At 34.5% G+C, this 18,205-nt stretch overlaps 2 protein-coding genes across 2 annotated transcripts in view; one reads left to right on the top strand and one right to left on the bottom strand.

Moving 5' to 3' along the window:
- Positions 1-291: 291 nt before the first annotated feature.
- LOC111053747 (ribosome-recycling factor, mitochondrial) lies at positions 292-11,792 on the bottom strand. Its single transcript, XM_022340663.2, has 6 exons — positions 11,336-11,792; positions 8,908-9,165; positions 7,859-7,999; positions 6,698-6,908; positions 1,323-1,485; positions 292-471 (listed from the first exon to the last, which is right to left on the bottom strand). Exons 2-6 carry the CDS (start codon positions 9,161-9,163, stop codon positions 385-387), a joined length of 858 nt encoding a protein of 285 aa, XP_022196355.1. The 5' UTR covers positions 9,164-9,165; positions 11,336-11,792; the 3' UTR covers positions 292-384.
- The window catches only part of LOC111043416 (band 7 protein AAEL010189), a 320,350-nt gene continuing 312,991 nt past the window's right edge, over positions 10,847-18,205 (top strand). The window contains exon 1 of the mRNA XM_039429945.1: positions 10,847-10,935. The gene's annotated coding sequence lies outside the window, so the exon portion shown is untranslated. The remainder of the gene's footprint in view (positions 10,936-18,205) is intronic.

Raw genomic sequence — 18,205 nt, 5'->3', positions numbered from 1 at the left:
CATGTTTTGATGCGAACACACGAACAAACACAGCCCTACTCTCTCTTATTATATAGAAGAAGAAGATTCTATCGTTTCTATATAATATATTATATATTCTATTAGCATTGAATTGAACGTAGCTGTAGAATCAGAAAAGTATTCGGGTAGATCAAAAGTCGGTATCACTTGATATAGTGAGATTCACTACGAACTGACAGCATACCTAATAGAAAAAAATCGGTGCTTCCCTTTAAATCAATGCTGACAGTTTGAAGATAATCTCACTTCGGTAACAATGAATATAACGACTTTTTAGTTCAATATCCTTATTTAATATAGTTACTGGAGACGACATACGGGGTCTACATATATGTACATAACTAGTGAACTACAATTAACTTATCAGTTCTGATTTCCTTTTAGTTCTGCCTCCTTTATTGACAGGACTTTTTCAGCTTGAGCTACATATGTGTCACATACTGCTGTGATCTGCAAAAATGAACGAATAACGCTATTAGTGGAGACAATTATTTATTTATTTATTAGGTTAGCAAAAACAATACAATGATCGGAAAAGAAAAAACAGGCTATTGCCCAAAACTTTTTCAATTTCCTAATTTAGATTCAAATTGTCCAAATATACATAGGTTATGTCCATTTCAATTTTCTACACCAAATCACAATCTGAGAATATAGATTAGAATAAAACAAACAATTTTAGATTTGGATAGATTGATAGTAAAACTTTCGTAAAAACATGAAACAAACTTTAAATTCACAAAAGATTATAGAAGATATTGAAGATTATTCTACAAATAAGAATAATCCAGTAGCCTATAATTGTATAATATAATATTATTTTTTATTTATTAATTCATACAACAAGTACACCATTAATAATGATAGGGAGAGAAAAATCAGGTAACCTTGTGCTATTCCTCTCCCAAAGATAAGGTTACTCATAGTCCGAAATAGGCCAAGTATTTTAGTTGTTCACTTATAATCTGTTCCTATCGAGGAACAAAATAGTATACTTCCAAATTTAATACGGAAGCATACTAGTGAATTGTCTCCGAAACATATAAGGTTAAGTTATAGTTGAAAAATAAAATTATTTCTTTAGAGATTTTATTTTCAAACCCAAAAACTGTATAAGTTGGGACATGATCAATTTTCCCTGATCAATTTTGACGGCTATAAATAACAAAAAAATCACAGTTTTAAAAATATTGAAAACCCCGTGATAATTTCCATCCTTGAATAAACACATCCATTAATTATTATGATTACGAAATTTGAATTGAAAAACATATAAGAATAATAATGAAATCATTTTTTACCTGATCACATACAGTCCTGGATAAATCTTGTGAAAGTCCCGTCTTCTCTTTGGATTTGACAGTTTTCAGGTGTTTGTTTTGAACGTCTTTTATGTTGTCCTTACATTTTATGAAGAGCGCTTTTGCATTTTTAGCCAACTGTTCTCTCAATTCTTTAGTCACCCTGTAAACAATACTCAATTTTAAATCATTACAAGAAAAAACTACGAGATTATATATTCTTAAGACATGTTTACATTCAATCTTCAGTTTCGAATAGAAAGAATTGAAGATTAAACAACCTAACAATTGAAAAATATAGATTAAAATAAAAACAGACGTATTTTCTCGTCACATATTCTTCAGGATCTTATTTATCTGGATCTTGTGTTCACTTCAACTGAGTTGTGGTCGATGTTGTAGAAACGTTCCATGATGAAATAAAAACACATAGATGTTGTCAGTTTTCTACACTTTAAAGTGTAGAAAACTGACAACATCAACATCTATGTGTTTTTATTTCATCTTGTGTTCACCACAGTCGATACGCCGGAATATTGTTGTATTCTGGTTTTTATATCATACAATCTATGAAACAATAACTTTATAAATAGTGGATTCGGTTTCTGTACCATTGGTTCAGAATTATTAGTAGCTCATTATTAGAACCAGAATGAAATTATCATTAGGCCTATAGCAGAACAGATTATAGTTGGCGCTTTGATTTATTATCAGCAATAACTTGAATTGGTCGTTCAGCTCTTAGTTTTCGGCTCGAATTGGTCGTTCAGGGTCGATGTCAAACGAGGCAAACGACAGAAGAGTCCTGCGACAGTCGAGATCAGCGACGGTAGAGACCGGCGACATTCGAGGCCAGCGACGGTAGAGGACTCCTGAAAAAGTGGCCTCAAATGTCGCCTGCGTTAGGCGCCAGTTGAGGCCACTCTAATTTTTGTACAGCCCCGACAGTCGAGACCTGCGACGGCAGAGGACTCCTGAAAAAGTGGCCTCAAATGTCGCCTGCGTTAGGCGCCAGTTGAGGCCACTCTAATTTTCGTACACTCCCGACAGTCGAGGCCTACGACCGTAGAGGACTGTAAAACAGTTCAGCTCAGGTTTTATCAAGCTCTTTCAAATTATAATTTTCATCTTGGAGTAAAGTAGATGGGATTTAGATAATTGATTTATTCTCTTTGCTAACTTACAGCAATAATTGATGTTGTATTTTGAATGAAAATTAACAATTTTATTTTAATGTAAGCTATTTTTCATACTTGGAAAATATTTTTTATAAATATGATAGGATTTAACTCATTTCACTTAGTCGATCTAAGGGTGATGTCACACTAATCTGGACACGAACGGACAAAATGACCACTCCGACCAAGTGGGAGGGCTTTAACATTGGAATAGGTGAGACCATGTCACAGTATGGAAACTTGGCTAGTACCCTGACGCTAAAATCCGCCATCTTGTTAGGAAGCGCCGCATTGTAATAGTATTGATGGTAGGTTCGGATCACTTTAATGATCCGGATCAATTGATCTCATTCACTGCCACGAGCCAATCAGAAGACCAGGAATGGAACTTCCCAAGGTCAAGTGACGTGTTTAGTATTGGCGTCATGTAAAAAGCATTGGTTAGATAGGCGATTGATTACAAGTTTCCATTCTGTACCTATTCTGTGACCATGTCACACCAGACGCATCCCCACATTTTCTATAAGCGTAGTGCATATCTTGTCCTATTGTGTCGTGTCCGGCCTAGTGTGACATCACCCTAATTGATGAATATTTTCTAATTTACTGAAATTACACTATTTTTCGAATATTTTACTTTTTCAATTCTGTTATTTGTCATACATATCAGGATATGAGAACACTTCACTTATGGGCTACTTAATTCAAATTAATAAAAATCTGGTGTGGTACAATCACACAACTTTCCTTGCTCATTGTCCTTTGTGTAAATATTGTGAAATTCGATGATTTTTTTAAAAGTCGTCAAAACAGCTGTTCTACAAATGAAATATCTCGACTGTGTTCTTTTTATAAACTGCTCTACCTACCTACCTCATGCATGAGAAGGACAAAATACTCATGTCAGTTCACAAAGTCCATTTCTCAAGGATAGGGTGGACCCTATTAGTTTCCCAGGGATTTGACTCATGCCAGTTGATAGAGCTGATAAATAACTATACAGGTTATGAATTTGAAATAAATCGGTCAAGTCATTTTTGAGAAAATCGTGAAAAACATGGTAAACTATCCGCCATTTTTCTCAAGAATAATATGGAGCTCCTGCAATTTTCCCAGAAATGAGACTCATGTCAGTTGATAGGGCTTATGAATAGCTGCTATCCATGGTATGAATTTGAAGAAAACCGTTAAAGCCGTTTTTGAGAAAATCTTGAAAAACATGGTATTTTAGTAATTATTCGCCATTTTTCTCAAGAATATTACGGAGCTCCTGCAATTTTCCCAGAAATGAGACTCATGTCAGTTGATAGGGCTTATGAATAGCTTACCCATGGTATAAATTTGAAGAAAATCGTTAAAGCCGTTTTCGAGAAAACCGTGAAAAACATGGTTTTTTAGTAATTATCCGCCATTTTTTCCCCCATCTTGAATTGAATTTTATTGAATTTATTATTGTCGGGTCCTCATGGTATAAGGACTTCAAGTTTAAAATTTCAAGTCAATCGGTTGATTAGGAATGGAGTTATCGTGTTCACAGACATACACACACACACACACACACACACACACACACACACACAGACGAACACCCAAAAATCATTTTTTTGGACTCAGGGGACCTTGAAACGTATAGAAAACGTAAAATTGGGGTACCTTAATTTTTTTTGGAAAGCAATACTTTCCTTACCTATGGTAGTAGGGCAAGGAAAGTAAAAACAGTTTATAAAACTTGTATTATCCTTTTATTAAAACATTTTAAAAACTTTAAACTTTTTTAACGACCACTTTCAACCTACTTTGGTCATTTTAAAGTTAAAATGGTTTAATAAAAGGGTACTACAAGTTTTATATATTGTTTTTTATTAATATCAGAATATATTCAGCCAATATTCAACTGATAAAAACTTACTGATTAATTTCATTTTTGAATTTACTGGAATTTCGATAAACTGTCTTCTTCAACAATAGATTATACAAATAATCTGAATTTATTTAGTCGATCTGATAAATAATATCTTCGGATTTACTCTGAAACTTTTCAGTCTCACATTTTCTGATAGGCCTAGTGGAATTTCTTTAAAGTAACTTTCTGAGAATCAACTTTATTTTATTAACATTAACAATGAGAATTATAGATCATAGCACCTTTTCAATATCTATTTTAACACAAATAAATATTGAAAGGGTGCATATTAAATTGATGATTTAAAATTTGTATTGTTCATACAACTGTCCCTAAATAACAAAACAACTATCTGAGGTACCCCTACATTGTTTTTTTCCGTTAGGGCTACTCTTGAATATAAATAGAAATAGAAATCTAAGCTTACTCTTTTTAAAATTGTTTGATCACAACATGTTTCAGCTATATGATGACATTATCAAATGATTATTATCTTGATAGTGTCATCATATAGCCCACACATGTTGTGTCGGCTATATGTTTCAGCTATATAATGCCACTAGCCATCAGGCTCGCTTCGCTCGCCGTATCCGTCTAGCCAGGGGGCTCCGCCCCCTGGACCCCCGACTGGATCGTCCAAGAATGAGATCAGCAGGCTCGCTTCGCTCGCCTACATTTTTCATTTGAGCATTTTTATCATATGTTAGGACAATCCAGTCGGGGGTCTAGACTAAACGTCTAGCTAAAAGGATATGGCGAGCGAAGCGAGCCTGACGGCTAGTAATATTCCCAGGATTGAAGTAGCAGTGCCCAATCAATTTTTCCGCGGTAAATGCATTTAAATCTTCAACTTGGTGCCAACCTAACAAAGTCAACTCAACTTAATGCCAACCTGACAAAATTATTAATTTAGTTGCCAGTTAACAACTGTTTCGAAGAGGTACTCTATCAAGATTATAGTTCTATAGTAACATATGATATGGAAATTTCAATTATATTGATTGGGAGATGAAGAATATACATGCTAAAAGACGAACTTTAAACCCCTTAAAAACAACCCTTAGAGTTAAAATATTGCTAAAAGATTTCTTAGTGCGCCTCTAAAGGGCCAACTGAACATACCTACCAAATTTGAACGTTTTTGGTCCGGTAGATTTTCAGTTATGCGAGTGAGTGAGTGAGTGAGTCAGTCAGTCAGTCAGTGAGTGAGTGTCATTTCGCTTTTATATATATAGATTATCAAGTGATAATTATCTTGATAGTGTCATCATATAGCCGACAAATGTTGTGAGTAAACAATTCTAAAAAGGGTATTTAGATTTCTATTGTTATTTATACCTCTGTATTAAATAGGGGTGAAACTTAAGTTTAGAATAATAATAGGCCTGATTATGATGAATTGTGTATAATTATTGAATAAATGAAAAATCTGGTGTGGCGCACTCACACAACTTTCCTTGCCGTTATGAAAATTGATCACCTGACGCTAGTGTTCACGCGCATCTCAAGTCCACTTATAAACAAAAGATCTGAGCCAGCTGGTGACAGGACAATAACGCTGGAGACATACGAGGTCTGCTATCTCTTCATAGTGAATGATTTAATAGAATCAACAGTTGCCAACAGTTTGCAATTGAATAATCACATTTTCTCGAATTTCGAGCTTATTTTCAATTTTAGGTGAAAATGTTATTTGAAATTAATTGTAGAGATTCTCATGCTCAATCTTTTCCACTCGAAATTTTTTGTTTGAATTGTATCTGAAGCCTGATAAATTGAGAGTCTAAAATCAAACTTTGCATAGATGGGGCGGAGCTACTGAATTTTTTACAGATATGGAACTTGTGGAAGTTGATAGAGCTTATCAATGACTATTCTGGGTATGAATTTAATCAAAATCGTTCAAGCCGTTTTCGAGAAAACCGCGAAAACCCCTGTTTTTGACAACATTTTCTCCATTTTAACCGCCATCTTGAATTGCATTTGATCGAAATTGTTCGTGTCGGATCCTTATATTGTGAGGACCTTAAGTTCCGAATTTTAAGTCATTCCGTTGATTGGGAGCACACACACACACACAAACACACACACACACACACACACACACACGCACACACACACACACACACACACACACACACATACAGACAAATACCCAAAAACCACTTTTTTGGACTCAGGGGACCTTGAAACGTATAGAAATTGGGGTACCTTAATTTTTTTCGGAAAGCATTACTTTCCTTACCTATAGTAATAGGGCAAGGAAAGTAAAAATTAATTAAATTAATACATACTTAGGCACTGGAATGAACAGTTTTGTTGCATCCTGCTGACAGTTAAGATTCATGCCCGACTTGGCAATGGCATCCAGCACGGCTGGTATGGCTGTGGGGAAGGAGGCCATATTCAGTATTATCGATTTCGGATTCTGCCTGATCACTTGCGCCAGATCTTGCAGTACGTAGTCATTGCCTTCGAATTTAACTTTTAATTGCTCGATTGCGCCTGAAATTGATAAAATGTATAGGCCTATTGAATAAATTTTAAAAAATAATTAAAACTGCTTGTACAATGACTTGCTTAAACTTGACTGCTACAGTAAGGTCCGCGTCATAATGGCAGTATTTGATTAACATTGGTGTTGCTATCCTTGTCCATCATTCGACAAAGCAGATAGTACTATCTTTTCCTAGCTCTGCAAAGTTGCCAGATAGTTTTTGTTTATGAAATTGGGATAAACAAGTTTTGGACTGTTATGTTTCTTAGTCCTTAAGTTGATTGTGAATGATGAATAAGTAGTAAATAAGTTTTTAACAATAATATAGAAATATTATCAAATTATTCAATTCCAATTATGAAAATTCATCATTGAATCGTTTGAAAAATATACTATGTTCAAGACAAATAAGATATAATTTATTATTTTTACGAGAAGAAACAGTTGATATTAGGCCTACATCACATATACCGGTATCAGCTATATCATCTATAGAAGGCAGTGGCAAGGCAGAGAATCGGCAACGCTGTTCTCCTATCTTTCTCCACTGCCATTATAATGTGGAATTCACTATAGGTAGAGTATTTGATGAGGCAGTGATGAATTTGAGGAAAGCATACATTCGTCCAGCGTTAATGTTGACAGTGACTGTTTACTGTAAAGCAACAATGAGAAATTTGCTGTAATATTATTCTGTTTGCTGATTAGGATTAATGAAATTTAGGTCCCTTTCAACCCTTGTGTTACACTCTCGCCAAGTGCGTGAAAATGACGACGAGCGCGAGAGTGTGTGGATGGCTGTTTTGCTAGCGCTTGCCTTCACTCCGATTTTTGTCGAGTGAAGGCCAGCCAAGGGAAGATGAGTGCCGAGCCGAGCACCCACAAATGGTCACATTGCAGTGTGGATGGCAAGACCGACTTGGCGAGAGTGTAGACTAGGCACTCTATAATGTCTCACCTGAGGTCGAACGTAGAGACAGATTCTTGATGTAATCTTCCTGCAAATCGTCAACATGCTTTTGCATCTGGCTGCGAAGATTTTCAACATCGACAACTCCATTCAAGACTGATTCATCGATAGAAACTGATTTTTTCTGTCCTAGAATAACATTTCATGGATATTATTTATAAATTGCTAGTTTAAAACAAGTTATTCCAGTATCTCATGAAAATATGGATGTAAAACATTGTCTTAAATTACTTCAATATTTTTATCAACAAGTTTTTCTTTATTTGATCAAATAGCATTGACTTGTCGAAAATATTGAGTGGATTATATTACGTTAAAATATTGAGAGAATTTTAAAGCGAGGACATAAACTTAATTGTAGTTTTCAACTGGAAAAATTGAGTTTCTGAGATAATTTAAGATAGATATTGTAGTGGACCTATGAATTCACTAGCCTACTGAGACAACTGAAGATAAGGGCCAAGCCACATGAAGCGTTTTTGCACTGACGAGGGATGTGTTGGCAGGGCAGAAAGCTCTGCAATTGACCGATTGTCAGCTGATAATCAGTCTATCGGAGAGCTTCCTGCCACTACCTCCGTAAACAAAGCCGTAGTGCATTCGTGTGATGTCAGCACAGGTAGGGCTCCTACACCAATAAAAACACTAGCTGATGCCCTAGTAGAAGCCTACCTGTACTGACGTCACACGAATGCACTACGGCTTTGTTTACGGAGGTAGTGTTGGTGTTCCTGCCCTGCGAACACGTCCGTCGTCAGTGCGAAAACGCCTGGAAAAACGCTTCATGTGGCTTGACCCTTAGTTGGAATATTTTTCAAATGTAATCAGCGAAGAATCAGTAGGTTAGCAATTTTCCAACATGAACATTGAACTCTTAATGAGTTATTCAATATCTAATTATTCATGCACAAGTCTTGAGCTAATGTGGGCTTCATCCTTGGCAAAAAAGAAAACAAATTCCAACATGACCATTGAATTTTTATTAAGATTCATTATGAATTGTAAAATAATGAATACTGTAGGCTATGTCTAATTACCTTTATCACCCTTCTTTTTGTCCCTTCCTTTAGCATATGAACGGTGTACTACTCCAACTGGTGAATGAACGCTCAACAGGTGAGAACTATTTTTCTCTTGAATAGTATTGTTAGTGAGTACTCTTGTTATGAGTGGCAGTGAGTTATGAATGAATCTATTTTGTATGCATTTGCTGCAATATCTGAGGCGTGGAGAGATGGCTGCAAATGATGAGCTTATGAGCTGCATAAACACCCTTGCGTGAGAGAGAGACATACCTGAAACAGAGTGAAATTTTGGATAAGATTCCTGATAAAATAATCAATAAATAAATTTATTTCCTTCTCAAATTTCATACCGGTGACACATAATTAGAAATTAAATAGTATTTCGGAAATTTTACTGATTACGTTTCCAATAGTGTGATCAGTTAACGAAATGTAATTAACAAGATAAGTACATTATCTAATTATTCAATATAAAATAAAAATAAACTAGTATGAAGTAATAAAAAACCAGTGAGAGAATAATATTGTATGGATCAATAAAGAATAATATAGGACAGTGCTACAGGTCATTTGATGTATATCTAAAGGTGCGTACAGATATACGTGCCGCGAACATGAGCAATTCACTTTTAATCTGCTGACTTTATCTGTATTTTTACAGAAACGGTAAGATACAGATATAAAAAGCTTGGCATCAGCTGATTAAAAGTGAATTGCTCATGTTCGCGGCGCGTAAATCTGTACGCACCTTGATAAGAACAAGCTCATTTTGAACTTTCCAGCAAGTCTCACTCTATTCTTCTGAAAACATTCAATGGATCATCTGGAGTAATAGGTAGTTCCAAGGTACCTAGAATACATTGTATTCTTGGTACATTTCGTAGTTCTATATTTTTGGAATAAATTATTTTTTATCATGAACATTATATTTTAGCGTCCGTATAACTTTTGAACCGAATGGAATATTAATATGATTGAACCAAGGAAGAAAGCAATTTACGGTATCTGTTGATAATGAAAGCATCAGGCTAAACATGTTCATTTTTTCAATATTTATCATTATCCAGTTTCTATAAAAGTATAGGATCTAAGACAAGTTATCATGAATCTCTTATCTCCCATTTTTTTTTTTAATATTCCTGATTTAGATGTGGGTCTAGTGTCTATTTTTCTAAATAGCCAATTAAAAAATCTCCTGATGGTTAAAAATAGTCCTGATGTAGATGTAGGTCTAGTGTCTATTTTTCTGAATAGCCAATCAAAAAATCTCTAACTTATTAAACATAAATAAGACTCATACAAAATTATAAAAAAACAGCCAAAATGAATAACTGAATGATTTGTAGTTTCCATATTACAAAATTGAACCAAAACATCCTATTACAATTTGGAGCATTTGAATGACATTCCATGGAATTGAAGTCCTTGGCCTGATTGCTCAAAATCCAGTTAAATTTCAATCATAATTGGTTTTAGAAGAACAAATCAGAAAAGGTTTTTTTTCAAATAGATGGCTTCTGTGATTGGTTCAAGTAGAATTAATCACGATTAAAATTCAACCGACTTTTGAGTAACCGGCACCTTGAATGATACGGTAATTTCTGAAGTAGGCCTATGGGTTGGGCGACTTTTTGATTAGGCTATTCTATTTTTTAAACAAATTTAAAAATTATATAATTTCATAAGGCTATAATATTTATAACCTCTCTGTAAACTAAACAAATAAAAACTTTTTGGGATTTCTATTCTCATATTAACAAATATCGAATAATATATTATTAATTTATAATTTGGATCTTGAAGATCTTTTTCAGTTTCCGCTTTTCGGTGGAACGTTGCGACGTGACAGGTATCTACATGTCTGTCAGTAAGACTTACTGAGTGAGTCAAAATAAAGTCTTTAGTAATGAGGTCGAGGTAGCGTAGCCTACGATTACGGTACCAGTGCTTTAAAAAGGTTTACATTTACTGTGCTTATTTGGTGAAATTTGAATTAAAGAATTTTAGTGAAGATGGTTATCTCAAAAATTGCAGAGACATCAGCTACGGTAATTCAAGTTATAAAATAAACCTTATTAAAGTTAATTCCATAATTGAGACAAAACCTAGCCTGTCATAAACAAAATGTTGAGTAGATTGATATTAGTTTTAAACAATTATATAATTAATAAGAATATAATTTTATCAAAAAATATCAATAGGATAATTTTACAAACTACAGAATTTTTGTGAGACAACCAATAAATTCAATATCGTTGTCTACACATTATTATTTGAGTTGTGTTGAAGTGCATAGCAAGTCGTTATCAAAGGTTTTCAATTCGTATTCATCTATTAGTTTTATAAATGTAGACCATCCATATTATTATATTACTAAAAAGTTGTATAATAATTTTAAACATATCAATAAGCTTGAAATAAATTCTCTTCTGAAACATACCGGTATTATAGTGGCCAAATGTTGTTGATAAAATTAGTGTTGTTTATAATTTCAGCTGGTTCTTGCTGTCTTCCATTCATATAAAATTAAAGTTTGACATTCTTTAGAGAATCCTGTTATTTACTTCTAGAATTAATTACTCAAAGATGTTATTTTATTTGGAAAAAATAGTGTTGCCAGTAAGTAAATGAAAATATTGAGATTGAGGTTATTTTCCAGAAGGGAAGGTTTCGGATAGAATATCGATGTTTTGGTTTGAAGAATCGATATTTTTATATCGAAGCTTGGCCTTGACAATCGAGATTAGAGATGGCGCCAATCTTAAAAGGTTTGACCTGCATCAGACAAAACTCTCTAGTCTTTACCCAATACCCATATAATATACTTTGATACCCACATCGAGCTTCCACTAAAGCCAATTAACCTCCCCCTCAATTGAATTGAATATCAGCTCCAAACCCCTTATAAATAAGAACCCCGCAAGAAATCTTCAGTCATGTTTAAAACTTCAACCCCCCGAGATTTGTTTTGAAACTTCCCCCCCCCCTCCACCACCAAAAAAATGACGCATTTTACGTAGGAAGCCCTCTAGGCATCCCTCTGTCATAGGCATGAATAATTTAAAAAACTTTCTTTGCTTTGCTAAATTGATAGGTATAGAGCCTTCCTCATATTGTTTGATATTATAATAGTATTTTAATAATGAAACATTAGAATGTTGTCTAGAAATCAAGAATTTGGACAGAATTCTATAGTGTTCCATTATGAAAAAATATTACTACATCTCACTAACAACAGAGGCTATAATAACGTTTTACAAAATTATGTAATGACAAAACAAGTGAACACCCATAAATTATGCATCGATTTATTTTTATAAAATACCATTCCTAGGAAGGTTTTTCGATTATTCAAAAATAAACTTCTGTCAGGTAATCTTCTTGGAAACCTCCTATAATCAACTAGCTCGATCTTAGAGACATGCTTTTAAAGTAATAAATCAAGCTTGATTAGAGATAAACATTAAATTTATAGGCTGTTCAATTAAAAAAAAAAAAAAATCAAAGGTGATGATTTCTTGATCCATTCCGAGCTGCTTTGTATAAACAAACTTTTTTTATGTATTTAAACATGTAATCGACATGCAGTCGATTATTAAGTAAATATTAAAAACTTTTACTTACTGACTGGAAAATGATCGCCAGACGATTGAAAGTCAGTAAGTAAAAGTTTTTAATATTTACTTAATAATCGACTGCATGTCGTATTCAAATACATAAAAAAAGTGTAAAAAAAATCCTTTCAGAAATTATTATGTGAATTTATTGTTCCAACTGGAAACTTTAGGTTTGTCCCACTTATTATTCAGCAAATGCATGCAAGCTCTCTTGTTTGGGATGACAAACTTCAGGCAACTAGTGTTCCAGTCTGTTATTTCAATTTTATAATAACGTTTCTCAATGTATTTTTCCATGACTGTAGGAAGCAGTCAATATTAGATAATATGTATTCACACAACCATGCAATTCATTAATTTGATAAAAATACTATATTCTTATAATGCAGAAATAATATAAAATATGCAGAAATACAGGATCACACCAAATAATTATTATATTCTCAAAACTCGTATCAAATCTCAGCATCCTACATAATTTATTAATTTCTTAATAAGGGATACTCGTAGCCTATTAACTTAAAAATTGAAACTGAAAGTACCCTTTTTACTTTTCTTGCCCTACTACCATAGGTAAGGAAAGTATTGCTTTCCAAAAAAAATTAAGGTACCCTAATTTCAAGTTTTCTATACGTTCCAAGGTCCCCTGAGTCCAAAAACATGATTTTTGGGTGTTGGTCTGTGTGTGTGTGTGTGTGTGTGTGTGTGTGTGTGTGTGTGTGTGTGTGTGTGTGTGTGTGTGTGTGTGTGTGTGTGTGTGTGTGTGTTGTGTGTGTGTGTGTGTGTGTGTGTGTGTGTGGTGTGTGTGTGTGTGTGTGTGTGTGTGTGTGTGTGTGTGTGTGTGTGTATGTGTGTGTGTGTATGTGTGTATGTCTGTGAGCACGATAACTCCATTCCTAATCAACCGATTGACTTGAAATTTTAATCTTAAGGTCCTTATACCATGAGGATCCGACAAAAAGAAATTCAATAAAATTCAATTCAAGATGGCGGAAAAAATGGCGGATGATTACTAAAAAACCAGGTTTTTCACGCTTTTCTCGAAAACGGCTCTAACGATTTTCTTCAATTTTATACCATGGATAGCCCTATCAACTGGCATGAGTCTCATTTCTGGGAAAATTTCAGGAGCTCCATAATATTCATGAGAAAAATGGCGGATAATGACTAAAAAACCATGTTTTTCACGGTTTTCTCGAAAACAGCTCTAACGATTTTCTTCAAATTCATACCTTGGATAGCTATTCATAAGCCCTATCAATTGGCATGAGTCTCATTTCTGAGAAAATTTCAGGAGCACCGTAATATTCTTGAGAAAAATGACAGTTACTAAAAAACCATGTTTTTCAGGATTTTCATACCCTGTATAGTTTTTTATCAGCTCTATCAACTGGCATGAGTCTTTTTCCTGGGAAACTAATGGGGGGTCCACCCCATCCTTGAGAAATTGACTTTGTAACCTCCTTCTCGTGCATGAGGTAGGTAGAGCAGTTTATAAAAAGAACACAGTCATAGTCAAGATATTTCATCTGTAGAACAGCTGTTTTGACGACTTTGAAAAAAATCTTCGAATTTCACAAATTTACACAAAGGAAAAAGTACTCTGAAAACAATGAATTATAATATACACATTTACAGTAGTCTGATCGTAGTTGCAAATATGTTACCGCAAATTGTCATTATGTTATTCCCCTAAATTATCCTCGTTTGAGAATGAGGCTTGCAGTTCAATGAGCAAGGAAAGTTGTGTGAGTGTACCACACCAAATTTTTTCAAATTTATTTTATTTTTCACAACATGTTTTGACGTCATTTTCAAGTGAATGAGTAAAATTATGTATGTTATATAACTCTCTCACTTGAATATAAAATTTAAAGTCGCTGAAAATCAAATAAAGTTCAAAAAAGAGTAGGCCTACATATTTTCAGTTTTCATTTTTTGTATTTGGTATTATAAATCGTGAACTATCTTGTGATAAAATTTTTCTTGAACTTAACAATAGAAAATACCGAGTCTCAAGCTTGATTAATTTAATATCTGAAAACAAGTTATCAAATTGAATCAGTTTTATTTTGTCAAAACAATATTAGAATAAAATTACATACAACAAATCCAGAACAGAAAAATAATACAAATTCTCATAAATTTACCAGGTAAGAATAATGGATTAAATAGAATCTCCACATTACCCTGACAGAACAAAAATAGCCTACTAGGGTACTGCTTGTTGAATTAAAACTAATTAGTATGCAAGTAGAAGCAGTGTTACACAACTATCTGTACAATATTTAGAATTATCAACAATAAATCCTTCAGAAGCATTAAACAAGGTAGAAGGAAATAGAGGTAGTCTGAAGTATGAAACAACTTCTACTTTGATAACATAAAAGAGGAACTGAACAATGATGGCGCTGTTATAATCTTGCTGATCTCAAACATGATTTATTATTCATAACTCCTATACAGCAAGGAGCTGGCGACTGAATCTTTCTTGTAACCTTTCACCTTTGGCGTAGGTTCTTGTAGCATAATATGCATTGTTGTCGGCCGTCGAAGGATAGGATGTATGTGGAGCTCAAATTTATGTATCGAGAGAAGAAAGGGTGAACTCTTTGATGTGAAGGAAGTGGAATGTATAATGTGATGAAGCAATGTACCTCTGTACATTGGACTATTGTCGTGTAGGGTATGGGAGAGAAGACGGAGGAAAAAAAAGATGTGGTGAAAAAGAATGGTAACTTGAAGTAACAGGGTATAGGTATAGAGATTTCGAGAAATAATAAATTGTAGGAACAAAATGATAGCCTGAAATTTTTAAGTATTATTAGCGGGGTTATTGAAAAAAAAAATACAGTGGCAGGAAGAGAAGAGTAAACAATAATATCCAGTAGGGTAATTTGGAAAAGAGAAGAAAATAAGCTTTAATCAATCAATTGGAAGGATATATGATGAGTGAAGAAAACATAATTGTATATGAGTAACTAACTCAGTATATAACTCATTGTAATATATATATATATGAGTTATACAATCTGCTTATTCTACAGTATATCAATACTCAAATACTGGAATAGGATATATTTAAAGCTGCTGCAAAGTAAGAGTATAAGTACGGTAATTGATAAACATTGATTTTGATTCACTAGAAATTCACTACCTATTCATCCACTGAACATTATTCATTCAATAGATGGTCATACTCGATTCATATATATAGTGGCTTATTAAATGTATTTCATTTAATTCAATTCGTGCCCAGGCAAGAGATTTGGCGTAGTATGAGAGGAAAAGGTGTGCCAGAGAGGTATGTTCGATTGGTGAAGGAGATGTACAAGGGAGCCATCACTCGAGTGAGAACCAGTGTGGGAAGGACCCAAGAGTTTCCTGTGCAAGTTGGCCTCCACCAGGGTTCAGCACTTAGCCCATATCTGTTTGATCTGCTCATGGATGTCGTGGGTGCTGCAGTCAAGAGGCCAGCACCATGGTGCATGCTATTTGCAGATGACATCGTGCTCTGTGAACCTACCAAAGATCAGTTGGAAGAAAGGCTGGAAAGCTGGAGGAAGACTTTGGAGGAAAGGGGACTGAAAATCAACCGATCAAAAACAGAGTACATTGGGTATTGGGAAACAATGATGGGCTACCCTTACAGCTAGAAGGAAACCTACTCCAACCAGTTGCAAGTTTTAAGTACCTGGGTTCAAGTGTACAGAGAGATGGAGGGCTTGATGTGGAAATACAGCATAGAATGAATTGTGGATGGATGAACTGGAGAAAAATGAGTGGTGTTCTTTGTGATAAGAGAGTGGATTGTCAAATGAAGGGAAAAGTGTATAGATCAGTTGTGAGGCCAGCTATGCTGTATGGAACAGAAACATGGCCAATTTCAAAGAAACAGGAACGAAAGATGGAAGTCACTGAGATGAGAATGTTAAGATGGACGTGTGGGGTTACAAGAAGAGATACAATAAGAAATGAATTGATCAGAGGCACTGTAAAAGTTGGACCACTGGGAAAGAAAATGCAGGAGACATGGATGAGGTGGTTTGGACATGTACAGCGACGGGAGGAGGATAAAAATAAATAAATTCGTATGGCTTTTGTTGGTGGGGAGTTCCCTTTCGGGAATGTTCCACCGCCTGAATATATCATTTAAGCCGTCAATGGGCCTTACGACTGTCATACTTCAGCCGGGACCGACAGTTTAACGTGCTCATCCGATAACACGGGAGTGATCTGGTTAAAAAACTTTTGGTAACGAGAGGGGTTCGAACCCGGGAGGAGGATTATGTTGGACGAAGAGTGCAGGATTTGGTTTTGGATGGTGTGAGAGGACGAGGTAGACCTAGGATGAGGTGGGGAGATATAATTGCGGCTGACTTGCGGGAGAGTGGTTGGAGGAGAGAGGAAGCATTGGATAGGACTTTGTGGAGAGGCAGACTACGAGGAAGGGATGCCGACCCTATTTAAATGGGGTAAGGCACAGCCAAAGAAGAAGAAGATTAAATGTATTTTATTTCAAGATATTGTGAAAATCTTACAGTCTAAATCTAATAATCTGATGTGAAAATTGTTCAATAGATTGCCTCAACATAATTAAATATTGTATTCTCATTTTATTATTCAAATACTCAAGTAATATTCAATATTGATAAATTGAGACTCATCATTCAATGGATTGCTTCAACATATTCAGTTGTATTCTCATTCTAATTACGAATTTTATAATTCAAATTATTGATTCACCTCATCACCTGATTTTAATAAGAAGTCAGAATAGAGGTTGAAGAACCGCTCTTGGTTTTTCGAGTCTCTCAAAAAGTATTAATAATAAAAAACTACAGTATTGAGAATAAAAATTATTGAGGATATTCCAAATAAAAAACTACAAGCATTGCCAATTTTGATTATGAAATAGTTTGAGTAGATGGGAAGTCTGTATCAAATCCAATGTTGGAAAAGTATTGTCAAAAAAGAGAAGCTCAAGCTATATCGATCAGCTTTCTTTTTCTTCTTCTTCTTCTTCTTCTTCTTCTTCTTCTTCTTCTTATTGGCCTCTTCTTCTTCTTCTTATTCTTCTTCTTCGTCTTTTTCTTTTTTCTTCTTCTTTCTTCTTATCTTATTTTTCTTCTTCTTCTTCTTCTGTTATTTCTATTCTTCTCTCATCTTCTTCTTATTCTTCCTCCTTTCTTCTTCTTTCTTCTTCTTCTCTCTTCTTCTTCTATCCTCCTCTTCTTCTTCGTCTTCGTCTTCTTCTTCTTCTTCTTCTTCTCTTCTCGTTCTTCTTCTTCTTCTCTTCTTCTTCTTCTTCTTCTTCTTCTGCTTCTCTTTCTTCTTATCTTCTTCTTCTTCTTATCTTCTTCTTCTTCTTATTCTTCTTCTTCTTCTTCTTCTTCTTCGTCTCTTCCTTCTCCTCTCCTTCTTCTTCTTCTTCTGTTCTTCTTCTTCTTCTTCGTCTTATATCTTCTTATTCTTCTTCTTCTTCTTCTTCTTCTTCTTCTTCCTTCTTCTTTCTTTTGTCTTCTTTTCTCTTCTCTAGTTATTCTTCTTCTCGTCTATTTTTCTTCTTCTTCTTCTTCTTCTTTCGATTCTTCTATGTCTTCTTCTTTTTTCTTCTTCTTCTTCTCTTCTCGTCTTCTTCTTCTTCTCTTCTTCTTCTTCTTCTCTTCTCTTCTTCTTCTTCTTCTTCTTCT

This window comes from Nilaparvata lugens, chromosome 6 (assembly GCF_014356525.2).
Source record: "Nilaparvata lugens isolate BPH chromosome 6, ASM1435652v1, whole genome shotgun sequence".
Taxonomy (NCBI): Eukaryota; Metazoa; Arthropoda; class Insecta; order Hemiptera; family Delphacidae; genus Nilaparvata; species Nilaparvata lugens.
The sequence above is the reverse complement of the archived record's forward strand: the minus strand, read 5'-3'. Positions and strand labels throughout refer to the sequence as shown.